The sequence below is a fragment of the Globicephala melas genome, chromosome 2, assembly GCF_963455315.2.
Source record: "Globicephala melas chromosome 2, mGloMel1.2, whole genome shotgun sequence".
Lineage (NCBI taxonomy): Eukaryota > Metazoa > Chordata > Mammalia > Artiodactyla > Delphinidae > Globicephala > Globicephala melas.
Window position 1 is genome coordinate 24,645,745 of NC_083315.2, and position 27,869 is coordinate 24,673,613.

Genomic DNA, 27,869 nt, shown 5'->3' on the forward strand with positions numbered 1-27,869 from the left:
TAGGAACGTACATACGTGGCTGCGAATGATGCAAATATGTTTCATATAGCAGAAACTCAAAATGATATCACTATCGCATAGAGTGTGGATTAGGAAATGAACCTGCAGTTTTAGCATAAGGAGTTAAACATGACCTATAATTGGACTTATTGGAATATAATCCATAAGTCACAATGAAAGTGGATTTAATTAAAATGAAGGAACAAGGCAGAAGGCCTGCCTACAGAGAAGACTTAGACATATTGGAAGTTTTCAGTCCTAATAATGAAAGTGCGACAGCATTTGAATTAGGATGGGAGAAACAGAACCGAAACTGATCTGAATGTGAGACACACATACATGTATCCTGGAGGTATCCATGCACCTGGTCAGACAGAAACCATCGTTGATGCATTAGTGACAGAGGTCAGCAATGCAAGAGGTCAGCTCTGGGGAACACCTGCTAGCAGCATTTCTGCACCAAAACAGAACTGCATCCCATGCTCACGTCCTCTGGCTAATTTACTCACAGAAGGTGAGAAAGCAACAAAAGGGAACCATTACTTGGGACTTAGTTGTAGCTGATACTCGCTGGTGGTGAGATGGTCACTGGTTGGGGATGAACTCACTCAGATGGTTATGGAATGACAGCAACACGTGTTACACTCGCGTCAGAGCATCACAGCACAGCAAGTACCAAGCAATACACTTTCCGCCCTCGTGAAGCTTAGAGTGTAACAAAGGAGATAAAACAAATAGTGACGGGACTTTAGGATACGGGTATCGATTACAAGCATCATACAACCACTGAAACCTTTGCTTAAGCAGAAGCTAAGCCTCACTGACAAAGCAGAACCGAGAATGCAAACCCATCAGAACCGAAGTGGCTGCTCTCTCATTGGCTGGGCTGTTCTTCGGGTTCATGCGGCCTCTGTCTCTACTCCTGGCCGAGCCACTTCAGTCTCTTCTTTTACAGGCTGGTTTTCTGTCCCTCCAAGGGCATGGTGGAGGGCGCGCCACAGCAGCCCTATGCATCAGACACCCAGCCGAGACGGACGAGTGCCGTCATGTTGCAACCTCAGCAAGTTTTCCCCAAGAAGAATCCACTGAGTCAGGCCTCCACCTGTGGCTCAATCAACAGGGGCGGAGGAGACAGAGCTACTTGCCAGGCCCTTTGGGAGCAGAATCTCTGAGAAGGAGATTCTGAGCATCTTCTCTTAGAGGAGGTGCAGAACAAGGCAACAGCAATAGCTCTTCTCTCCCAAGTCGTCTTAGCTCATTAAGGAAGGCAGTGGTAGCCACCGCCCACCACATATCCTAGACTTAAAGGAGTTTTCACAAAGCTCAGAAATTCACGGCAGATAAAGGAAGAGAAAGCTGGATGTTATATAACCGACTAGAATTCATAAAATGCCACTGACTAAAGTCGATAAAAGTTTAAAGAAACTCATGTCAAGTGTCATTCCTGGATTATCTTTTTAAAAAATCTGTTTCGCAGGTACAGGATGACAGGAAAATGGTATAATGGTAGTTTGTGCGGGGGGGGGGCGGGGAAGGACACCTGGAGGTTATAGTTTACAGTGAGTTCCATATTAAGCATCGTTGTGAGGGAGCTTCTAAAATAACTAGTGCAGCCACGGTGCTCAGAGGCAAGAGGACTAGACCAGAAGCTCAGGGTGCCACCGCCATCTGCACCTGTGAGATCACGTGCCCGGAAGACACCGCTTTCATTCTGAGAACCATCTTTGAAGAAGAAAATGGACAAATTCGAGATATGTGCAGGGCAGGGGCCGGAATGTTGCAGAGTCTGAATACCATGCTGTGTGGAGGAGTAAAGGTCCTCAACTTGGTCAAGGAAAGACAAGAGAAAGCTTGGTGTCACTTTCCAAATATCCAGGCGGTCACGTGTGGTAAACAGGCCAACAGGTAAAGTCACAGGGAGGCATAGTTTGGCCCGTGTTTTTAAAATCGTGTCACCACTTACACATCCCTAAAAAATGAAGTGGGCTGCCTTACAAGGATACTGGTTCTCTGAGGACAGAGGAAGTCATTGACACGGTGTTCTGGTAGCAGATGGATTCTGATTCTAGAATTAATCTGGGTTAGGGACATCTTTCCTTAATTGGTCTTCGAATTAGGTGCAGGATAATTTATCCACAAACACAGATACTTAGAGAATGGCATAAAATGAGTGTATTTCTAGGCCTTTCTTCCTTTTCCGTTACCCCCAGGAAAGGTACTGGGATTAAGAGCCTCAGGTCTGTGTCTTGTCCATGGTATATTAGCTGTACTCCTTGGCAAGTCAGAAAGGGGAATCGGTAGCAGCCAGCCATTCCCTTGAAGAGTCAGTTTTATCTACACCCCTACCTTGGACGGAAGTGGATGGGTGTACGTGTTGTGTAGTACTGAATACCACCCTACACCAGACACGTCACCAAACACAGCCCCCACGACATTTCATCACCAGCGTATTCCTTTCCATCCAGGCTTTGTTTCTTGAGGGCCCCTCTTAACACTGAGGGATGCTACTCTGCAGAGATAGCGCATGACCTTTATGTGGCCCCATCTCGGCACCTGCTCTGCCAATCATACATGAACTATGAAGGGAGCTCTGGAGATGGGCCACGTATTGATACGGAAGATACAGAACTCGGTCAGAGCCAGGCCCAGAGAAAGCCGACCTGGACCACGAGGGGCTGTACTGTACGTCCAGTCCTGGGCAAGAGACGCTGGTCAAGGAGGAAACACCAAGGACGAGAAGCAGTGACCCTGGAGCAGACAGGAGGACCAGCAAAGTACCTACTCATTGCCCTTCAGGCTGTGACGGGACGTGCAAGCCCTCATCACAGGGCAAGTCCATGTTAACAAAACCGTGTGTTATTAAAGTGCGAATCTGATTTGTTTTTCAGGGACCTGAAGCTTGATAACATCCTGTTAGACAAAGATGGACACATCAAAATAGCGGACTTTGGGATGTGCAAGGAGAACATGCTGGGGGACGCCAGGACCAACACCTTCTGCGGGACCCCCGACTACATCGCCCCGGAGGTAGGACGCGCCGCTCTGCACCCACCCGTACAACTCCGCCTCCCCGGGGCCAGCACCACTGCTTCCTTCTCCCCTGAAAATGAGAAGACCTTAAACTATTTTCGTTCAGGATGTGTATTTGCTTTTCGGAGTATTTGACAAATGCAGCTGCACCTAGGCGCCGCTAGTGTCGCACTGGGCGCGGTACCCGCGCTAACTCCTGCACCTCGCCAAGGCGTGAGGGACCCAGCAGGCCCTTCCCATCCTGGCTCTCCCACCCCAGCCTTAAAATATAGTCACTCTGCTCAGACCAAACCAAGCAGAAGAAGCAACTGGTGAAGAGCCAGGCGGACACTGAACAGGCATCTACCTAAGTCCAGGGGTTTCATTGTGGGGCCAGAAAAACCTAAATTGTGGTTTCCAAGCTGCTACTGTGTGAGCCTGGAGAGGTCCCACTTCTCTCTCCTGTTCCTGGGTCCCATGGGAGAGCCTATGAAAGTTTAAAAACAGCAACAGAGAAAACAAAATAAGCCGTTGCGCTCATATTCTGAGCCCCTGGAAGATCAGAGTTTGCTCAGAAGGCCTCCATCAACGCCAGCTGCCCACCCCAGGGAGACGAGACACTGCCTTTCCCCCTTGGTCCTTCCCGCAGCACAAACTTATCGCGGCTTTTCTATCTTTGGGTCTCTCTGAACTACTAGGTGATTGCTCTAAAGTCAGAGGCTGTTTCTTATTCGCTTTCTAAAAACTTTCTTTTGAAAGAATTATAAATTCACAAGAAGTTGCCAAAAATAGTACAGAAATGTCACCCATATCTACCCTTCCCCTACTGGTTCCAGCTTACGTAACTATGGTGCAGTATCAGAACCAGGACACGGATGTTGTTACAAGGCGTGTAAAGTTTTGCCCCACTTATCGTATGTGTAGATCAGTGTGATCTTATCCACTTTTATATCCAAGGACAGAGCTCAAGGCTCGGCACATTAAGGTGCTAATAGATAGCTTTTCAAAGAGTGAATGAACAACTACTGATAAGTGTGTGAGTGGTGACGGCTGTCTGATGGATAGACAGCGATGGGCCTCTGGTTTCCTGGGCAAAACAAATTCAGCAGCAGATCCCTGTCATAGCCAAAGTAACCGTAGCCTCCTCAGTCTAAGAAACAGGAGACTCTGCCCTGTACGTATGTACTTAGCTTAGATTTCCCCTTGTTTAAATTCAAGCTTGGCCTCTGGTCAGCAAGAAATCATGGCTTTTACCTATCCTGTCTATACACGCCTTATGCCAAACCCTTTCCCAGGCAATCCTTCCTTCCCAATTCTGTTTCCTTTGGCATCTTCCAGAATTTACCTTCAGAGACTGGCTTCTCTCTGCAACTCCAATCTCATTCTCTCATCTTCAAGCCTGCTTGTCTTCACACAATTCCACCCTGGTCCTTTGTTCTCTCTGTACCTTCTCCATGAACAGCTGTATCTATGACTATGATTTCAACTCCCAAATCAGTATGACCAGCCCAAACTTCTTGCTTCAGACCTGTATGTCTGTTTTTCTGCAGAGATCTCCAACTCACTGTCACAGGCCGTTCGATCATAACAGATCCCAAACCCACTCTCTGTTGAAATTGCCCCCCCCCACACACATGCACACACCCTTCTCCTTTATCCCTTTCTGGATGAGTGACATACACATCCATCCGTCCAGTCCCCTATAGCCAGAAAACTGGAATCCTCCAAGTCTTCTCCTTCCTTCTTACCCCTCCCAAATCCAAACACCAAGACCTTCTAAATATAGACCTCAGGGGTTCACACATCTGTTTTCATGCCTCCCCAATCTTGTGATTGTGCTAAGAATCTCCCTTCTTTTTTGATCCTCCCTTTGGGGATTAAATCAAGCTTCTCCAATCCCGCCCCATCTTCCAGTTGCTGCCCTGGTCCAGGCCCTCAGCACCTCTAGTCTGGATCCTGGTGATGCCTTTTGACCCAGACTTTCCTCTCTACGACCACCCAACTGCCAATGCATCATCTTTACATATTTTCAAACTTTCTGATCATGCTCCTCATCAGTTAAAAAGCATCCCCGGCATATGTATATTTATTACACATTATCACCAACTAATGTAGTCTGATATCAAACATGCAGAAAAAGGAACAGGCTGAACTCAAGATGAAATAAAGTTTTAAATAACTAAGTTGTATTCTATTAATAGTACATGTTATGCTTTATTAAAATAATGAGGCTAAATAACTTTGTAAAATCTTGGTTTAACCCTTTATGATTCTGCCACTCAAAAGTCTGCTTGGTTTCTTTCAATTGCTGGTTTTATTGGCTCATAGCCGAGAAAGAGCCCTCACAAAGGCACACTGGAAGACAGATGCTACAGTATGTCCGTAAGGCAAGGTTCGTGGCTGGAGAGAGTGGATATAAGTCCAGAATGCACGACAGTGTTTTCTGATTTAGCCAGCTTCCTGTCACAACTAATGAGACGGTCACTGTTTTTAGCTTCGTTATAACGTGACAAAGAGCTGGTACTAGGAGGACGGAAGATCTCTGCACTTGCCGTTTTCTACTCTGCATCGTTAGCATGGTCTTCAATCCAAGTCTCTTTTGCAGATCACTTTTTAAGGACGTTCCAGTTTGCGAAAATGAGTTTAGTTCAAACAGAACCCACCGATCCCCTTAACTGGGCATGCAACGCAAATGACGCACCTTAGGATAAGAAGTAATCGTAATAGTGATGCACCTTACGATGTGCCCAAGACGAATGCTCTAGCCAATCCACCACCAACTCCTCCCGAGATGAGGCTTCCCGTTCCTCCCTTGGAAAACCTAGTCACTGGTCAAATTTCTAAATGAGGGCATCAGTGCCACTACTGGAAGTTTTTAAACTCGAATAAATACAAGTTCTAATATTTTCTTCCCGTATCTCGGCGTTACGCCGTCTGGGTGCTCCCTGGGGTGCATGCCCTGTTCTGAGGGCCGCTGTTCCACCACGTCACCAGATCTACCTCTCTAACGGGAAGACCTGTCACGCCAACGCCTTTAAAAATATTCAGGAAGTCCCCACTGTCAGCTGGGTACAAGCCAAAACCCCAAGAGAAGGTCCTTAATATGTCCTGAGACATCCGTTTCCTTCTCTCTCATATCCCTTAGCCGTGCCCTCGGAATCCTTGGTCTGATTTACTCCCACCTCCAAAGTCATCTTCTCCCTGAAGGTGCCTCTGGCTTCTTGGAATAATCAGTTGTTTCCTCCTCTGTGCTACCACAGCCCATGTGTAATCCCATTTGCCAGTAAACTGAATTTCTCACAGCTAAGGACCATGATTTATCCACCTTAGTGTCTAGTCTCCTCCTCCACAGCTCAGAGCACCCATCACCTGTTCCGTGAATGACCACACCAAGACATGCACCCCAAATGCCCATCTCTGAACATGTGCTGGAGATGGGGCCTTTTGTCTCTAGCCTCTCCCTTTCCCATCAAAATCCCACCCGTTTTCCAAAGCTCCACTCACATCATCTCCGTTGCGAAGCTTTTCCTTTATCTCACTCACTGACCCATTGCCCTCTCCCCGGGGACCTCAATGATATGGGCAGAGGGCCCGAAACACAAAAAACAAGTGCATTCAGGGCAGCCTCAGGAACGATGCATGAAAAAGCAGACTGTGCTCCCTCAAACCAGGGAATAGCCTCACCAGCCCACGTCTCCCGAGACCTTCCCCAGAGCTCTGTGGTTCCCTATGTCACGGTTATAGGACCGAGGGTCTAACGTATAATTGGAGGTCCACGCTCATTTTGACAAAGAATAGAAAATAGTTAAATAGGGAGACACCCTACTTTCCAACATCTACTAGCCACTTAGTAAGTCCAGGTGGAATTTCAGTAGCTAGAAGCAGCTCCCTGGAGAAAGCAGGAGTCACTCGGAAACCAGAGCCATAGAGGCATTGGTGGTCACTTGGTTTCTAAGGACGCTTTCCCCGCTGTGCACATCATGTCGTGAGCCATGTACAGACCTCAGATCACTGGCTCCAAGAGGTGGATGGAACTGTAGCTTTCTCTTACTCTAAGAGAGAAAGAGGGACTCTGACGTGAAGTGGTAACGTCATTATCATCTGAATTATTTGAGTAAAGATGGGGAGAGAACAGGACAAAAGACAGCATGGCCATAAGAAGGCACCAGGGGCTGAGATAGAAAAAGAGCCACTCCAGCCATTGTTTCTACACCAATTTCTTTTAAAATACAGACTAATTTGAGCATGAATTAGATCGAAGTTTAAATCCTGGAAACATTATAATAGAAAAGGAACATTATGTAGTAAAATCCCAAGAGACCACGGTCCAGAACATAGCTTTCAACCCACTAACCAGGCAACCTTAAAGAAGACACATAACCTCAGTCACCGTCCTTTGTTAAATAGGGATAACGGCACCTACCCCAGAGGTGCTTACAAATAAACACAAAGTATGGGAAACACCCAGTACACCTCAGCAGGCATTTGCAGACATTCTGTTCATACAGTGTAAACTGAGTGTGAATCGGCATTTTGCTTCTTTCTCCTAACTTAAGACTGAAATTCTTTACTAACATCCCCTAGCCTTGGAAGACTTAATTTCCACCTCAGCTGTCTCCTATCCTTCCAAATTTCTTTCCATTAATCCACCGAACGAAATTGCTTACCAAGATGCGATGCTCAGGGCAGCTTCTGGTTGCCTTGGGCTCCCTCTTGTGGCACATCCTGGGAATTGCGTGTGAACCGGGCCCCACTTAAGGCAAACGTACCTGAACTAAGATCGCGCAGTGTGTGCATCTTTATTTTATCATTCTCCCGGGGTCTACTTTTACACTATTCCTTAAGGCTAAGTTTATTTTTTTTTTACTTTAGAATTAACCTCAGTGTTCAAATATTGAGTTAAGGCCGGTAGATAGCATTTTTATACTGGAAGTCCGCAGCAGACTGCAAAATTCCGTTTGCAACTTGATCTTTATTTTCACAAACATCTATCAGCTTGTTATCCTAGTCTCTCTTGGCATAGTCACAAAATTCGACTCTTCGTAACTGTGACTAGTTAGGTTTAAGGGGTGGACTTGGTCAGATGACCCCTTTGGCTGCCTGATTAGCTACAGAACTTTATGCAAAGACTCAAGACCACAGAAGTCCATAAAACACATGGGTTTGATTTAGACATTCACCTCAGAGGCACTGAAGGGCTTAGATACACATCAGCTCTCTTAGGTCTGAAGCTACCACCCATGGGCTCCCATCACAGATAGGAAAATGAAGAGCTGATGGTACAATTTAGTTGTTTTGCTTAAGGCCAGAGGGGGTAAGAAAGATGTTGAAATGCAAAAATGTTGCTTAGCTTTGGTACTGCCCACTTATTTCTATCCAATCATTCACTTCACAAAAGCTACAGCTTTCAGTGTAATCTTTGCTAAAACCATGCACTGTTCTTCATCAGTTATGTCCTGAGTGGCCCTGAAAAGTCCATGCAGGGTTTTCAAGTCAACCTCGTTTCGATTAATTATGTCTCTGCCTTTTGGTCCCACAGATCCTGCTGGGTCAGAAGTACAACCATTCTGTGGACTGGTGGTCCTTTGGCGTCCTTCTCTATGAGATGCTAATAGGTCAGTCACCTTTCCATGGGCAAGATGAAGAGGAGCTCTTCCACTCCATCCGCATGGACAGCCCCTTTTACCCACGATGGCTCGAGAAGGAGGCTAAGGACCTTTTAGTGCAGGTAAGACGTGAAGTCAAGGAGACCTTCATATGATTAGTATTAGGTTTTCTGACCAGTGTTCCCATTCATTTCTAAATTCTGATTTATACATTGTAAACAGTAATTGTGTCAAACAAGATTTAAAGAGGCTGCTCACCATCTGTTTTAACTGAGGCACCAATAGGATGAACCTTAGAAATCAAAACGAGCATAAGATAGACCCTCACATGCATAATTTACAAAAGAAATGCCCAGAAACCAGTTCCATGACTCTTGAATGGCCTTGCTTTGAGATGTAATTGGTCTGTTGAACAAACAACTTTGGGCTTAAAATTTGTTTCCCATAGTCCCTATTCAACCTATTCAGTCCACCTGAAACTGTAAAATTCCTAGAAGAAAACATAGACCGTAACTTCATCTGCATCCGTCTTAGCAGTGTCTTCGGGGATCTGACTCCACAAGCAAGGGAAACAAAAGCAAAGATAAACACATGGGACTGCATCAAACTAAAAAGCTTCTGCACAGCAAGCGAAATCATCAGAATGAAAACTCTGTACGGGACAAGATACTTGCAAATCATATATCTGATAAGGGATTAATATCCAAAATATATAAAGAGCTCATACAACTCAACAATAAAAACAACCCAATTTTAAAATGGACAAAAGAGGATCTGAATAAACAATTCTCAGAGACATACAGATGGCTAATAGGCACATGAAAATGTGCTCAACGTCACTCATCAGGGAAATGCAAATCAAACCCACAATGAGCTATCACCTCACACCTGTGAGAAGGGCTCTTATCAAGAAGAGATAATAAGTGCTGAGGAGAAGGTGGAGAAGAGGGAACCCTCCTGCACTGTTGGTGGGAATGTAAATCAGTAGAGCCACTATGGAAAACAGTATGGAGATTGCTCAGAAAGTTAAGAATAGAACTGCCACACACTCATATGGTATTCCACTTCTGGGTATTTATTCGAAGACCATGAAAACACTAGTTGGAAAAGATCTATGGACCCCTATGTTCATTGCAGCATTATTTACAATAGCCAAGATATGGAAACCACCTAAGTGTTTATCAATGGATGGATAGACGAAAATGTGGTATATATACACAATGGAATATTACTCAGCCATAAAAATGAAATCTTGCCATTTACAACACCATGGATGGCCTAGAGGGTGTTAAAGTTCATGAAATAAGTCAGACAGAGACAAATACCATGTGATTTCACTCATGTGGAATCTAAAAACAGGGAACAAACCCAGTAAAATAAAAACAAGCTCATAGATCCAGAGAACAGATTAGTGGTTCCCAGACGACTAGGGGTTGGGGAAGATTGGGCAAAGAATGGGTGAAGGGGGTCAACGCTGTGGTGATGGATGGTAACCAGACTTCAGTGGTGATTACGCTGTAGTGATTATAGTACTGCACACCTGAAACTTATCATTAAAAATCTTCCTCTGCCCCTGGATGAAGACTTGGATAGGATGCGTAACTTTCTGCTCACTCTTGGGGAAAAGACAAACTTCTTGTCACTCCTAAGTCATGAAACACTGTCTCAGCTGAGAAACTGAAGCTGTTCAGTCCAAGATATAAGTCGTCATATCAGTCTTAACTCAAAAGACTCCCACTCCCTTTCCTCTGGCCAAGTTCATGGCTGGCAGCCACTCGCCTTGGAGAAGGGAGTACGGTCATAGTGTGTCTACCGCATGTATGTTCTCTTCCTCTCCAGCTCTTGGGTTTCTGTTTCAGACCAAACACACAGAGGCTGGAGGGATTATAAGGAGAAAGGACTGCTCTTATATGGCTGAGGGGCTCCCTGCTCTTTGAACCTGGTGGGTTTTAAAGCCAAGGCTTTGGGACCTCCCTGGTGGTCCAGTGGTTATGACTCAGCACTTTTCACTGTCGTGGCCCAGGTTCAATCCCCGGTCAGGGAACTGAGATCCTGAAAGCTGCTCAGCATGGCCAAAAAAATAATAATAAAATAAAGCCAAGGCTTTGTATGGGATTCTAGCAGGTGTTCTGGAAATACCTATAACTGGGAACATTTTTAGCTGAAGCTTTTGACGTAGAGGCTGCTCAATCCATTCCACAGCCCAGCTTCTGTACCAAACTCTAAGCCACCAGCACTCCACCCCGAGACTCATTGCCTGCTGAGTGGGCAATCTCACAGGCAGTCCTTCAGATGGACGCAGACCAGCTCTCCTGCCGTGTTCCCTACCTGCGTCCATGGGAAACACTGATGTATTTTTCATCCTGAATCCTTGACTGTTACCATCTTAGCAGGAATCTCCAGAATTTACCAGCAAAGCCGGAGTCACACACCGCCCATGGTAACCCAGGATTGATTAAGAACTGGCACCCAGAGCTACAGATGTAAACCAGACTCCAAGAATCACTAGCCATAAACCAGGAGCTCCCCGGGCGAACTAACACAGAGGAAGCACCTGAAAGCCATCATTAAAGATTTCAGAGGAAGCACCTGAAAGCCATCATTAACGATTTACACTTTAAGTCCCAGTTTACCTTTTTTGAAGATGCAAAATGCCATCTACAGTGTGATTGTAACAAGTTGTAAAAAAAAAAAACCCCAAAAAACTCATGCTAATTACATATCATAGTAAGCACCTACATTTATTGAGCTGTCCCAGCAACTATGTGGATCAAAAAGACCTACAAATGTTACCAAGGCCCAGAAAATCTAAAGTGGACCGAGAATGCAGGCGTTTTGAACAAAACAGTGTTTTGATTTGTGGCAACTCATATCAGCTGGCTAAAAAAAGTCATTTAGGGAAATAATTTTTAGCCCTGCTCTTCTCACAGTGAAAAGGGGGCTAGGATAAGATCTTTCAACATCAGACGCTATCAATGAATTTTAAATCCAAACTTATAAGATTACCCAGCCCATCTTTTTTCTCATGAAGAACTCAAAATTCAATTTAAAGGGCATAATACACTTCTACCTCTCTCATACAGCTATCAGCTTGTCTAGGGTTATCTGAAATGTTGCAGCAACTGTGGACTTCTCCCTAAAGAATCAAGATCTTGAATCTGAAGTGCTGACAAAGCCCCAGGAGGAGACCCAGCCCAAGGCTGATGGTATTTAAAAATCTGAGCCAGTACCCCTCAGCTTTCACTTTCCAATTGATCCGAACAAGCAATAAACTTAGAAAACTCCACAAACAGCCAATTAAATTCACTTTTAGTGACTGGACAAAACATCTATAAAATGAAAGCTAATTTAATAATTAACCAGTTTTAAAAAAGAGAGGACAAGAGTAAAAATAAGTTAGCAGGATGGGAACTTAAAACAATTTTGCTTTCCATAAGGGCAACTTCAGGCATTGTTACAGTTGCTATGTTTCTTTTAACTGGCTCTTGGAAGGATTTAATTGAGGTGTGTTAGTTGGCTCTAGCTGCCATAACACAAAATATCATAGACTGGGCGGCTTGGACAACAGAAATTTGTTTACTCACAGTTCTGGAGGCTGGAAGTCCAAGATCCAGGCCCAGCAGGGTGGGTTTCTGGTGAGAGTCCTCCTGGCTTGCATACGGCTGCTTTCTGGTGTGAAAACTCTGGCGTCTGCTCAATCCGTGGCATGAAGGCTGCACTCAGAAGGCCTGGGCCATCAAAACTCACTGGTAAAAGGAAACGAGGAGAAAGCTTGGGGAGCCTGGAGGCCCTGCAGCCGCCATTGCAACCGACCTTTACCGTAATGCTGAACAGCTGTGCCTCCCAAACCCGGCTCCTCCCAGCTCAGCAAAGGGAGAACACCTGGCAAGGATGTGGTGGAGGCTTAACTGGGTCCAGGTGAAGGTAATGGAAATAAGTTCAGGGAAAGACGCTGGGAGTGGTGGTTTCCAAAGGAGAGGGAGACTGGGGAGGAGGAAAGGATTTCTTCCAGTTGGAGGAGAAAAGTTGCACAGTGGTGTGTGTGGAATATTATGCAGCCATTAAAAGGATGGAACTATGGACTCATACAGCAACTTGGATCACAAGGGCATTAAGCAGAGTGGAAAAAAAAAAAAGCCAATCTCAAAAGGTCACATACTGTATGAGTCCACGTATGTATTAACACTCTTGAAAGGACAACACTGTGGAGATGGAAAGCAGATCAGTGGTTGCCGGGGGTCAGGGGTCAGGGGTCATGGAGGCGGGGGAATGACTGTAACGGGGACCCCACGGGAGACCTTTGTGGTGTTAAGACTCTTCTGTATTCTTTTTGTCCTGGTGATTATCCAGGCCTACACATGGGATAAAATGACACAGAACAAGACACACACAGTGTACTGGTTTTGATATTGTGCTATCACCATATATGATGGCAGCATTAGGGGAAACTAGGTAAAAGGTACACAGGGCATCTCTGTACTATCTTTTCAACTTCCTGTGAATCTGTATGTATGGTCTGAATGTTTGTGTCGCCCCCAGAAAATCATATGTTGAAGTCTTCTAACCCCCAATGTGATGGTTATGGGAGGTGAGGCCTTTTGGTGGTAATTAGGTGTAGATGAGGTTAAGAGGGTGGGGCCCCCATGATGGGATTAATGCCCTTATAAAAAGAGGGAGAGAGAGAGATCTCTCCCTCCAAACACATGCACCAAGAAAAGGTTTTTACTAACCTCTGCCCACCAGAGCAAAAGCCAGCTCTACCCACCACCAGTCCCTCCAATCAGGAAACTTCCACAAGCCTCTTAGATAGCCTCATCCACCAGAGGGCAGACAACAGAAGCAAGAAGAACTACAATCCTGCAGCCTGTGGAACAAAAACTACATTCACAGAAAGATAGACAAGATGAAAAGGCAGAGGGCTATGTACCAGATGAAGGAACAAGATAAAACCCCAGAAAAACAACTAAATGAAATGGAGATAGGCAATCTTCCAGAAAAAGAATTCAGAATAATTATAGTGAAGATGATCCAGGACCTCAGAAAAAGAATGGAGGCAAAGATCAAGAAGATGCAAGAAATGGTTAACAAAGATCTAGCAGAATTGCAGAACAAACAAACAGAGATGAACAATACAATAACTGAAAGACACACTAGAGGGAATCAATAGCAGAATAACTGAAGCAGAAGAACGGATATGTGACCTGGAAGATAGAATGGTGGAATTCACTGCTGCAGAACAGAATAAAGAAAAGAGAATGGAAAGAAATGAAGACAGCCTAAGAGACCTCTGGGACAACATTAAATGCAACAGCATTTGCATTATAGCGATCCCAGAAGGAGAAGAGAGAGAGAAAGGACCTGAGAAAACATTTGAAGAGATTATAGTCGAAAATTTCCCTAACATGGGAAAGGAAATAGCCACCCAAGTCCAGGAAGTGCAGAGAATCCCATACAGGATAAACCCAAGGAGAAACACACCGAGACACATAGTAATCAAATTGGCAAAAATTAAAGACAGAAAAATTATTGAAAGCAGCAAGGGAAAAATGACAAATAACATACAAGGGAACTCCCATAAGGCTAACAGTGGATTTCACAGCAGAAACTCTACAAGCCAGAAGGGAGTGGCATGATATACTTAAAGTGATGAAAGGGAAGAACCTACAACCAAGATTACTCTACCAGGCAAGGATCTCATTCAGATTCGATGGAGAAATCAAAAGCTTTACAGACGAGCAAAAGCTAAGAGAATCCAGCACCACCAAACCAGCTCTACAACAAGTGCTAAAGGAACTTCTCTAAGTGGGAAACACAAGAGAAGAAAAGGACCTACAAAAACAAACCTGTAGTAAATAAGAAAATGATAATAGGAACATACATATCGATAATTACCTTAAACGTGCATGGATTAAATGCTCCAACCAAAAGACACAGGCTCACTGAATGGGTACAAAAACAAGACCCATATATATGCTGTCTACAAGAGACCCACTTCAGACCTAGGGACACATACAGACTGAAAGTGAGGGGATGGAAAAAGATATTCCATGCAAATGGAAATCAAAAGAAAGCTGGAGTAGCAATACTCATATCAGATAAACTAGACTTTAAAATAAAGAATGTTACAAGACAAAAGGAAGGACACTACATAATTATCAAGGGATCAATCCAAGAGGAAGATATAACAATTATAAATATATATGCACCCAACACAGGAACACCTCAATACATAAGGCAACTGCTAACAGCTCTAAAAGAGGAAATCGACAGTAACACAATAGTGGGGGACTTTAACACCCCACTTACACCAATGGACAGATCATCCAAAATGAAAATAAATAAGGAAACACAAGCTTTAAATGACACAATCACAGATAGATTTAATTGATATTTATAGGACATTCCATCCAAAAACAGCAGATTACACTTTCTTCTCAAGTGCACACAGAACATTTTCCAGGATAGATCACATCTTGGGTCACAAATCAAGCCTCAGTAAATTTAAGAAAACTGAAATCATATCAACCATCTTTTCTGACCACAACACTATGAGATTAGAAATCAATTACAGGGAAAAGACCTGGAAAAAACACAAACACAAGGAGGCTAAACAATACGTTACTAAATAACCAAGAGATCACTGAAGAAATCTAAGTGGAAATAAAAAAATAGCTAGAGACAAATGACAATGAAAACACGATGATCCAAAACCTATGGGATGCAGCAAAAGCAGTTATAAGAGGGAAGTTTATAGCTATACAAGCCTACCGCAAGAAACAAGAAAAATCTCAAACGAACAATCTAACGTTACACCCAAAGGAACTAGAGGAAGAAGAGCAAACAAAACCCGAAGTTAGCAGAAGGAAAGAAATCATAAAGATCAGAGCAGAAATACATGAAACAGAAACAAAGAAAACAATAGCAAACATCAATAAAACTAAAAGCTGGTTCTTTGAGACAATAAACAAAATTGATAAACCATTAGCCAGACTCATCAAGAAAAAGAGGGAGAGGACTCAAATCAATAAAACTAGAAATGAAAAAGGAGAATTTACAACGGACACTGTAGAAATACAAAGCATCCAAAGAGACTGCTTCAGGCAACTCTATGCCAATAAAATGGACAACCTGAAAGAAATGGACAAATTCTTGAAAAGGTATAAACTTCCAAGAGTGAACCAGGAAGAAATAGAAAATAGGAACAGACCAATCACAAGTAATGAAATTGAAACTGTGATTAAAAATCTTCCAACAGGGCTTCCCTGGTGGCGCAGTGGTTGAGAGTCCGCCTGCCAATGCAGGGGACGTGGGTTCATGCCCCGGACTGGGGAGATCCCACATGCCGTGGAGCGGCTGGGTCCGTGAGCCATGGCCACTGAGCCTGTGCATCCGATGCCTGGGCTCCGCAACAGGAGAAGCCACAACAGTGAGAGGCCCGTGTACGGCAAAAAAAAAAAAAAAATTCTTCCACCAAACAAAAGTCCAGGACCAGGTGGCTTCACAGGTGAATTTTATCAAACATTTAGAGAAGAGCTAACACCCATCCTTCTCAAACTCTTCCAAAAAATTGCAGAGGAAGGAACACTCCCAAACTCATTCTATGAGGCCACCATCACCCTGATACCAAAACCAGACAAAGATACTACAACAAAAGAAAATTACAGACCAGTATCACTGATGAATATAGATGCAAAAATCCTCAACAAAATACTAGCAAACAGAATCCAACAACACATTAAAAGGATCATACACCATGATCAAGTGGGATTTATCCCAGAGATGCAAGGATTCTTCAATATATGCAAATCCATCAATGTGATACACCCTATTAAAAAATTGAAGAATAAAAACCATATGATCATCTCAATAGATGCAGAAAAAGCTTTTGACAAAATTCAACACCCATGTATGATAAAAACTCTCCAGAAAGTGGGCATAGAGGGAACCTACCTCAACATAATAAAGGCCATACACGACAAACGCACAGCAAACATCATTCTCAGTGGTGAAAAACTGAAAGCATTTCCTCTAAGATCAGGAACAAGACAAGGATGTCCACTCTTCCCACTATTATTCAGCATAGTTTTGGAAGTCCTAGCCACAGAAATCAGAGAAGAAAAAGAAATAAAAGGCATACAGATTGGGAAAGAAGAAGTAAAACTGTCACTGTCTGCAGATGACATGATACTATACATAGAGAATCCTAAAGATGCTACCAGAAAACTACTAGAGCTAATCAATGAATTTGGTAAAGTAGCAGGATACAAAATTAATGCACAGAAATCTCTGGCATTCCTATACACTGATGATGAAAAATCAGAAAGAGAAATTAAGGAAACACTCCCATTTACCATTGCAACAAAAAGAATAAAATACCTAGGAATAAACTTACCTAGGGAGACAAAAGACCTGTATGCACAAACTATAAGACACTGATGAAAGAAATTAAAGATGATACCAACATATGGAGAGATATACCATGTTCTTGGACTGGAAGAATCAATATTGTGAAAATGACTATACTACCCAAAGCAATCTACAGATTCAATGTCATCCCTATCAAATTACCAATGGCATTTTTTACAGAACTAGAACACAAAATCTTAAAATTTGTATGGAGACACAAAAGACCCCGAAGAGCCAAAGCAGTCTTGAGGGAAAAAAAAACGGAGCTGGAGGAATTAGACTCCCTGACTTCAGACTATACTACAAAGCAACAGTAATCAAGACAACATAGTACTGGCACAAAAACAGAAACATAGATCAATGGAACAGGATAGAAAGCCCAGAGATCAACCCACACACCTATGGTCAACTAACCTATGACAAAGGAGGCAAGGATATACAATGGAGAAAAGACAGCCTCTTCAATAAGTGGTGCTGGGAAAACTGGACAGCTACATGTAAAAGAAGGAAATTAGAACACTCCCTAACACCACACACAAAAATAAACTCAAAATGGATTAGAGACCTAAATGTAAGACCAGGCACTATAAAGCTCTTAGAGGAAAACATAGGAAGAACACTCTTTGACATAAATCACAGCAAGATGTTTTTTGATCCACCTCTTAAGAGTAATGGAAATAAGAACAAAAATAAACAAGTGGGACCTAATGAAACTTAAAAGCTTTTGCACAGCAAAGGAAACTACAAACAAGACGAAAAGACAACCCTCAGAATGGGAGAAAATATTTGCAAACGAATCATCGGACAAAGGATTAATCTCCAAAATATATAAACAGCTCATGCAGCTCAATATTGAAGAAACAAACAACCCAATCCAAAAATGGGCAGAAGACCTAAATAGACATCTCTCCAAAGAAGACATACAGATGGCCACGAAGCACATGAAAAGCTGCTCAACGTCACTAATTATTAGAGAAATGCAAATCAAAACTACAGTGAGGTATCACCTCACACCAGTTAGAATGGGTATCAGAAAATCTACATACAACAAATGCTGGAGAGGGTGTGGAGAAAAGGGAATCCTCTCGCACTGTTGGTGGGGATGTAAATTGGTACAGCCACTATGGAGAGCCGTATGGAGGTTCCTTAAAGAACTAAAACTAGAACTACCATACGACCCAGCAATCCCACTACTGGGCATAAACCCTGAGAAAACCATAATTCAAAAAGACACATTCACCCCAATGTTCATTGCAGCACTATTTACAATAGCCAGTACATGGAAGCAACTTAAATGCCCATCGACAGATGAATGGATAAAGAAGATGTGGTACATATATACAATGGAATATTACTCAGCCATCAAAAGGAACGAAATTGGGTCATTTGTAGAGACGTGGATGGATCTAGAGACTGTCATACAGAGTGCAGTAAGTCAGAAAGAGAAAAACAAATATCATATTTTAACACATATATGTGGAACCTAGAAAATGGTACAGATGAACTGGTTTGCAGAACAGAAATAGAGACACAGATGTAGAGAACAAACGCATGGACACCAAGGGGGGAAAGCCGCAGTGGGGAGGTGTGATGAATTGGGAGATTGGGATTGACATGTATACACTGAAGTGTATAAAATGTATGACTAGGGCTTCCCTGGTGGCGCAGTGGTTGAGAGTCCGCCTGCCGATGCAGGGGACACGGGTTCGTGCCCCTGTCCGGGAAGACCCCACATGCCGCGGAGCGGCTGGGCCCGTGAGCCATGGCTGCTGAGCCTGCGCGTCCGGAGCCTGTGCTCCGCAACGGGAGAGGCCACAACAGTGAGAGGCCCGCGTACTGCAAAAAAAAAAAAAAAAAAAAGTATGACTAATAAGAAAACAAATCAGTAAATAAATAAACATAAGAATAAATAAATAAAAAAGAAAAGGCCATGTGAGCACTGAGCAAGAAGACGGCCATCTACAAGCCGGGGAGAGACGCCTCACCAGAAACCGACCACGTCAGCACCTAGATCCCGGACTTCTCACCCCCAGAGCCATGAGAAACAAATGTGTGCTCTGTAAGCCTCCCAGTCTCAGCCCAAGCAGACGGACACACTGTAATTATTTCCAAATAAAAAGTTGAAAACCAAAACTACATCTAAGGCTAAATTCCAGCAAATACGAAAAAAAACAACAAAAAAAGAGAGAGTCAGCTGCAGTTTCAGTGGCAGGAAGAAGATCTGCTGTGAGAGTAGAAAGTGAGTTTGGTGACTGGAGCAGAGACCGAGACAGTTAAGGATAAAGACGGTGAAGAAAAAGGACTCGCTGGTGAAAGAGGTTTTAAACCCCCGTGGAAGAGTCTGGGCTTATTCTTTCTCCTGTGAGTTAATAAAAATTCTCTGTTCTTGTCCATGAAGAAGACAGCTGTCTGTTTTCCAGGAGCTGGGCTGATAAAAATTCGTGGCCACCCGGCAATGTGCTGGTTGTGAGACTGGCTTCTAGTTGCCCCTGTGCCTCTTGTGCTCTGATTTTAATCCAACAGCCCCCACAGCCCTGAGCTCCCTTTTCTGCAAAAATCAAAGGTGATCTATCATTTCTAGAGAAACCTCCTCTAGGGAATTTTACATAATGTTCGGAAAGCCAGAAGTAACGGGTCCTCTGGAAATGCTAAGCAAAGAGTATTCAGCGGCCTCTGTAACAGCAGTGTTGTCAGTACCAGACTTCAACCTCTTTAGCCCTCAAAGGGCGTGGATGCACGTAGCGCGCTGAACACATGCACATCACGAGAGGCTGTGCTCCGTCCAGAATTACAGCTGGAAAGGAAACAGTCGACAAAACGAAACGACGGCCTACCAGATGGGGGAAGATATTTGCAAATTGTTTGACCCATGAGAGATTAATATCCAGCATGTATAAACAGCTCATACAACTTAACATCAAAAACAACAAAACAAAACCAAATAAAAAGAACCAACCCGGTTAAAAAAACGGGCAGAAGACATTTTCCAAAGAGGAAATGAGGATGGCCAACAAGCACATTCAAAGAATGTGCTAATCAAGGAAGTACAAATCAAACTAATCAAGGAACTGCAGATCAAAACCACAATGAGATATCGCCTCACACCTGTCAGAATGGCCATCATCAAAAAGAACACAAATAACACATGTTGGCGAACATGGAGAAAAAGAAGCTCTAGTAGACTGTTGGTGGGAACGTAAATGGGTGCAGCTACTGTGGAAAACAGTATGGAGGTTTCTCAAAAAACGAAAAATAGAACTACCACATGAGCCAGCAGTTCCACTCCTGGGTATATATCCGAAAAAAACCAAAAACACGAATTCAAGAAGATACATGCACCCCAGTGTTCATAGCAGCACTATTTACAATAGCTAAGACATGGAAGCAACCTAAGTGTCCATCAATAGATGAATGATAAACAAGATTATATATATATTTTATATATATATACACACACACACACATGCACAATGGAATACTACTCAGCCATGCAAAAGAATGAAATTTTGCCGTTTGCAACAACATGGATGGACTTGCAGGGCATTATGCTAAGTGAAGTAAGTCAGACAGAGAAAGACAAATACTGTATGATATCATTTATATTTGGAATCTTAAAATTACAAAAAACTATTGAATATAACAAAAAAGAAGCAGAGTCACAGATATAAAGAACAAACTACTGATTACCAGTGGGGAGGGGGTGAGGGAGTGGGAGACACAAACTATCGGTGTAAGATAGACTCAAGGATGTATTGTACAGCACGGGGAATATGGCCAATATTTTGTAATAACTGTAAATGGAAAGTAACCTTTAAAAATTGTATAAAATTTTTTTTAAATTTTTTTAAAGAATTACAGCTGGGGGCTTCCCTGGTGGTACAGTGGTTGAGAGTCCGCCTGCCAAAGCAGGGGACACGGGTTTGTGCCCCGGTCCGGGAAGATCCCACATGCCGCGGAGCGGCTGGACCTGTGAGCCGTGGCCGTTGAGCCTGCGTGTCCGGAGCCTGTGCTCCGCAACGGGAGAGGCCACAACAGTGAGAGGCCCACATACTGCAAAAAGGAAAAAAAAAAACAGAATTACAGCTGGGACACTGCTGTCCAGTTGACTATTGTCAAAGACACGCCCCTTTCTTCCTCATTTATTCATCCAGGATGTCCTGTCCATTTGTTTGGAAAATGATGGAAAACGAACGATCGTAAACAGAAATACCTCTCCCTTTTGTAGAAAGAGCCATCTGAAGAGGGACTAAAGAGGGAGGGAGATTCCAGTGGCAGGCGCTGAGCCGGGCGAAGCGGGGGTCCATCCCCAGCAGCCCAGCACTGCTTTCTTGCCCAGATAACCGAATAAAATTAACAAACTCCAGCTGCATCCTGACCATTTATGTCAGAGATGGGCTTTTTCCTGTAAGTGTAAACCACACTTCTGACAGCTTTTATGGACAAAAATCAAGTCTTTCTTTCATGAACATTTATTCCTTCGGTGCAGCCTCCCGGTGGCAGAGACGATGACCTCCCATAAGGTCAACAGGCATCTTCAGGACCAGGGGGTGGGGGGTGATTGGCTGCAGGGCAGAGAAGATAATTCACTCGTCTGTGCAAAACGGGAAAGGATTTTGAGTCTTGAGGCTGGAGATCATACGATCTACTCATTATACATTTTATCTTAAAAAAAATTTTTTTTAATTTCACAGGTACATATACCAGGCCCAGGAGGCTCTCTGTCACAATCCTCTTGGAACAAATGCCGCATGTTACTGGGGAAAACTAACAGGAAACCTAGCATGTGCACACCTCTAACCTGATTCCCTGAAGCATTTAATTATAACAACACGAGGCTGGGTTTCGGCTTGTTCATGGGGCACTCGCACCTTCTCTCTAACCTTGCTTCATCAAAATATCCTTAAGAAGTGGAAGTCGAACATTTATCAGGATCATTTCAAGGCAAGGGATGGGGGGCAAGTCACTTATTCCCTCTTCTCCTGAAAGCATCAATCTGCTTTTCCCTCTCTTGACTCTTGCTGGTGTCTGAGTCTATAGGAAAGTGTGCTGTACTGTGAACTTTTCTCTAGGCTGTTCTATATGCTGAAACCAAGAGACTAACGGAAGACAGAGACTTTAAGACACGTAATCTAGAAAAAAAGTAGAAAGACAGCTTACTCATGCATTCAACAAACATTTATTGAGTGTCTGCTTTGTACATGGCACTGGGCTGGATTCTGTAAGAAACAGAAACATAAATGATATCTGCCTTCCAGAGCTTACACTACAGCAGGAAAGACAGTCTTTAAATACACACACACACACACACACACACACACACACACACAGTGTGCTAATTTCCTTTAGTGGAAGGGAGGTGTTCTATGGACCACAGAGGAGAGACCATCCAAAACCAGAAGTAGGAAGGGGTTGCTCATCATTTAGGCTCTACTGATGGCTAGACCCGTGGTCTTAAGCAAGTTACTTAGCTACTCTGAGCCTCAGTTTCTAAAAGCTTTCTGCTTTTAGAATCTGCCTTTAAAGTCAAGATGGTCTCGTTGAGGCCTCTAGCACAAGACCTGACTCTCAAGGGACATTGGGTGGGATGAGTGATGTAACCAACTATGTGAATATGACTTGAGGAGAGAGAGCTCACCATGGGTGGAGGTAATCAAAGAAAGCTTCACAGAGAAGAGGGGGTATAAGCTGAATCCTGACAGGTGAGTCAGGATTTAAAGCAGAAGAGGAAGAAATGGGAGTGGATGTGGGGAGAGGGAAGCCCTGGCAAGATGGAAATGTCATTGGTGAAGGGCAGAGGTAGGAAAGGCAGATGCGTATGCAATGAGTAGACGTGTCCGGATGGAAGAGAAGGTCACAGTGAAATCAGAGGACGAGTGTCAGCATTGCAGAGAGCCTGAAAGACGGGCCTAGGGGTTCAGGGGATGTTAGGACTCACGGGACATAAGGACCACCTTGTCTGACCCTTCATTTTACAGGTGAGGGAACTGAGACTCAGAAAACTTGCCCCAGGCCAAGAGACTGAATGACAGTCTCATGTTATATCCACTATGCAGTGATTTTCTAATGGGGTGCTCTGGAACCCTAAGTTTCCATAGAGAGGCCTCAGTGGCCTCCATATGAAAAAGGGGAGAGGAAGCTGGGGCCATTCCAACAATTTACCACTTGGATATACTAGGAGGTCACATGAGGTCTCACTTGGGCTTTTAGAGGAGTCTCCTAATTAAAAAAAAGAAAGAAAAAAAATCTCCACTTTGCTACAGCATGGTAGTTAATTAGTTAGTGATTATAGACTAGAGCTTTTGAAGATTCCGACTACACATAAGACTGACTCTTCTTATGAGAGGTATAAGCAAGAGGTTCATGCAATGTAGGTGCACATGGAGGTCCAGTCCCGCCAGAACTTCATGAAAAATCACTGCACTTGACTTGGATTCTGTTTTCAAGACTCAGGGTCTCCATGATACCCTGTAATAAGCAGTTATTTGATACATAAACATCTAGCTGACGTAAGAGAAGAGGTAACTACTCCAGACCCCCAGGACCCGAGACTATTCTAGGACTCTTCTACTTCCTTAAAGCCCGTGACGTGTTTTATTTAAGTTTGAAGAGTTTCCAGGTTTCTTTCCTGTGCTGGCCAACGTTCATTTTGACCTCATGGGGGAAAGTAATAGGAGAGGGGAGCGCACAAAGAGGAAATACATGTGTGATGGGTCAGAGATGATTAAAGATGATTTGAATAAAGTATTAGTGTCCAGCAGGTTTGCAGGAAGGAAGAGTGATTCCGGATACTCAGATGCCTTACAAAATACAAAGCTGATTGTCAGGGGCTAGTTTATGTCACGCCTGAAGTGAGCTTTTCTTTAGAGCAAGACTGTAATCCTAAGAAAGCAGTTTTTAAAGAAATCAAACTTGATCGATGGACAGTAAACCAAACAACACACACACTGGTCACTTCCTTTCTGCTGTTGGCTTCTACAGACCAGGAATTAGCACACACCTCTGTGTGTGCGTGCGGGCGTGTGTGTGTGTATTGTTGTTGTTGTTTTAACCCACAAAACAGCCCTGTGAGGAGGATACTTCCCTCACCTTACTGATGAGGGAACTGACTCTATAACTTGCCAGGTCCCATGAATAACAACACAGGGCAAAGCTGATTTCAACCCAGGTCTAGATAACTCAAAACATTGCACTTCTAGAGCAAAGCCCAGACTCTGGAATATTCAGTAGACTTGTTGCCGCTGGTTTGACTTGAGTCGATAGTTTATGGTGGTTGGTAGAAAAACAAGGTTCGGAAATCAGGTGGCAAAAGCCGGGCCCTTCTCTTAGTGGAGTCAAGTGCGTGCTGTCCTGCCTCCCAGGGGCCTGGTTCATCCCTTGAGAAGTAACTGCTTCCCTTCTGCTCCCTTTCAGCTCTTCGTAAGAGAACCTGAAAAGCGCCTGGGGGTGAGGGGAGACATCCGCCAGCACCCCTTGTTTCGGGAGATCAATTGGGAAGAGCTGGAAAGGAAGGAGATTGACCCTCCGTTCAGGCCTAAGGTGGTAAGGAGCCTCTGGGGCCCTGTGGTCCAGCCAGCACAGTCCTCACATCACACCCAGGCTGCCGGGGCCTCGACTTCCCACCCACCCTCTGCAGTTCTTGGAAGAAAGTCTTCTTTAATCAGGCTGTTGGTCTGGGTGGGAGGGGGTGTTACTCACTGGCAGAATTTAACCTGTGTGATCAAATGTATTTGTGTGAAGAACGGATCACCACGTGTACATGCCTTAGACTGAACATGTATATGTGGGGATGACCCTCAGATGCCATGTGGAGCTTTGCACAGGGTGTGTCCAGGCTTCAGGGTCACAGTCCGCATGACCCAAACCTCAGTATAAACCCTGCATCCTTTGACAGGAGCTTTGGATCCATGTTTTCTGTGATATTTATGAAAGTTTCTCAGACATTTGTCATCTGTTCATGTAACTACAGACCCCAATGGTAACTGGTAGGTGTTTCTTCATTTTAGAAGTAAACTGATACTTAGAAAAAGACTGGTCTCTAAATTCCCACGTATATACCCACCAGCAAGAGCCACCAACCTCCCCGAGAAAAGGCAGAACTTCCTGGGTCACCATAAAATGAAGCAAAGATGAGATGAAAAAGTTCCGGAGATGGATGGCCCAACGTGAATGTGCTTCACGCCCCTAAACTGTACATTAAAATGGTTAGAATGGTCATTTTTAGGTTATGTACATTTTACCACAACTTAAAGAGTAAATAATAATTTTTTAAGGAGGACAGCAAAGTGGTGGATTTGCCATCTTTACCCATTCCTGGTGATTCTGGGAATAAGGTAGCAGCGACCTGGGTAGACATGAACCATCTTCGCATGGCGGTGGCACAGGCTCGTGGATTTCAAAGCAGAGCGTTCACTCCAGAAAGTATCTTCTGTTATTAGTCGTGCCAGAAGCAGCCCTGTGCCCCCAGAGCAGGAAGAGTTACTTGTGCTCAACATTTGTCCTAAGCTCTGGAGATGTTCCAAGGGTCCTACCGGCTGGCCTCTAGCACTCTTACTATTCGTAACAGCACCATTTCTACTACATGGGTTAATAATTTGTTCATGATATGATGAATTTTTGCCTTTTTCCAGCTCATCAGAACAACGTCATTCATGTCTCAGCTTCCATGGTAGACTGCAATGGACTCAAGATTTTCCACATAAAAATCAGACATTTCAGCTCTGCTTTCCCTATGCAACAATTCACAGTTCCTCCCGTAGGAAGGGATTTCCCTGACCCGTGGTCTGAGTGGCTGTTTGTAGGCAGAGACCACAGACCACTGGCCTCAGCAGCTCAGGGGCTCCTTGAGGGTGGGAAGGGCCTGGATCTTAGTCACACTCACGTAAGGGTGACATTTGATTACGGTTGCTTTTAATCTTAGAAAGCTGAAGTATACACCATACTGAACAGTATTTATAAATAGGTCTCTTTCTCTGTCATGGGCACCAGTGGACCAGGTGACCAGAAGGGAGCTCACCCCAATCTGTGTTGTCTCTGGAAGACAGTCCAAGATGTTTAATAATAAAATTAATGTGGGATTCTTTTCCCATATAGGCCATTACAGAGTATGAGTAGAGTTCTGTGTGCCACACAGTAGGTCCTTATTAGGAATCTAAAACGGAGTGGATACATGTATGTGTATGACTGATTCACTTTGCTGTACACCTGAAACTAACACAACGTTGTAAATCAATTATACTCCAGTAAAAATTTTAAAAATAAAAGAATAAAATTAATGTGGGTAGGGGAACCAATGGTAGTGAAGGATACTGATCACCGGGATATATAATCTGCAAAACTCCTGCGATCCTGCGCCCTCTCTGCTCCCACCCCAACCTACCACTCCCCCCATCCACTGTCCCCTGTAGACTAAAAAGACAGAGATCAAATTGGGGCTTACCACTTTTTCAAAGGTTGTCAGTCCTGCTTCATGTAAAGTTATTTGAATGTACACATCATGGAATTCCCGTGTACGAATTTAATTACACTACTGATACGCTGATGAGTCAGGATCTTAGAGATGTTCAATAAAGGCCCTATACAATCATCTATCAGTATTACTTTCGTTGATTGGCAGGTGCCAACGTTTTCTTATGCAGATTAGAGCCTAGATGACAAAAGCCATGTCTTGAATGAATCATGAATTCAGTGGCTGATTTTCCTCTCTTTTTCTCCCCACCCCTTAAACGCTGGTCAAGAAATCACCGTACGACTGCAGCAATTTCGACAAAGAATTCTTGAATGAAAAGCCCCGGCTGTCATTTGCAGACAGAGCGCTGATCAACAGCATGGACCAGAACATGTTCCGGAACTTTTCCTTCATGAATCCAGGGATGGAGAAGCTGATATCCTGAACTCGCCTCTCCAGACACACGAAGGGATTTGCTTTCTCTCTGTGAACTGGTTCAAGTGACACTTCTTGGGTTCCTTTTCAACTTGGAAAAGAAAAGAAACACTCAACAATAAAGGCCGAGCTCTTTGACCTCCTCACGGACTTTGCATCTGCAGCCAACAATAAAGGCTGAGCCCTTTGACCTCCTCACCGACTTTGCATCTGTAGCAGAAACCAGCTCTGCTTCACTAATGACGATGCCCTTTGGATTCTCCCCTGTCATCTCTCACAGCCACTCTTGAAGTTAGGTCCTTCCTTACTGTAGTTATTTACTTGAAGATGGTTCTCCGCACTGTGAAAGATTTGAAAACTTAATTCCACTCTAAGTTACGGCTCTTCACCTGGGCACCAACTCCTGATCAGTGACATACGTGTTGACTCAAGGAGCAGAGTCCAGACTTCTCAAGACTGAAAGTGCACATTGCCTGGCGTAGCACGGGCATCCACTCGGCCGCAGACAAGTAACCACTAACCCATTTTATTCTGTTCACACCTGGGCGAGTGTCAAGGGTAGGGGGTAGGGGAAGCCCTGAATAGGTTCTTACGGGAATTCTTCATAATAAACATGCTTGTAACTTGAGATTTACACATTCATTCATTCTGATTTAGCCATGAAATTCACAGGCAAGAGGAAAGTGGGGAGAGTTCGTGTCATCCACGTGCCAGACCCCTACTCTGGTTATCTTGTCAACGTAGAATTAAATTCAGAGTCCAATAAAGATAGAGTCATTTTACTCCTGCCAATAAAACCTTTCCATCCATCCATTTTCAGTTGATTTCAGTATCAGTGGCAGTTTCCCATCACCATCCTCACATTAGAACAGGAAAAAAAAAAATGAAGTGCGTAATTCTTCTAGAGAAAAGGTAACCCATCCCTTTATTATACCATTACTGATGATTTGATGACTCCTACGTCTCTT

The 27,869-nt window shown here is 43.8% G+C and overlaps 1 protein-coding gene across 4 annotated transcripts in view; it reads left to right on the forward strand.

Moving 5' to 3' along the window:
• PRKCQ (protein kinase C theta) overlaps window positions 1-27,789 on the forward strand; it is a 159,280-nt gene extending 131,491 nt beyond the window's left edge. For all 4 annotated transcript variants that reach the window (XM_070044841.1, XM_070044842.1, XM_030836906.3 and 1 more), the window contains 4 exons: window positions 2,889-3,027; window positions 8,549-8,737; window positions 24,432-24,560; window positions 26,756-27,789. In XM_070044841.1, coding sequence (XP_069900942.1) covers window positions 2,889-3,027; window positions 8,549-8,737; window positions 24,432-24,560; window positions 26,756-26,911 — 613 coding nt within the window. In that variant the 3' untranslated portion in view covers window positions 26,912-27,789. The remainder of the gene's footprint in view (window positions 1-2,888; window positions 3,028-8,548; window positions 8,738-24,431; window positions 24,561-26,755) is intronic.
• Window positions 27,790-27,869: the final 80 nt, after the last annotated feature.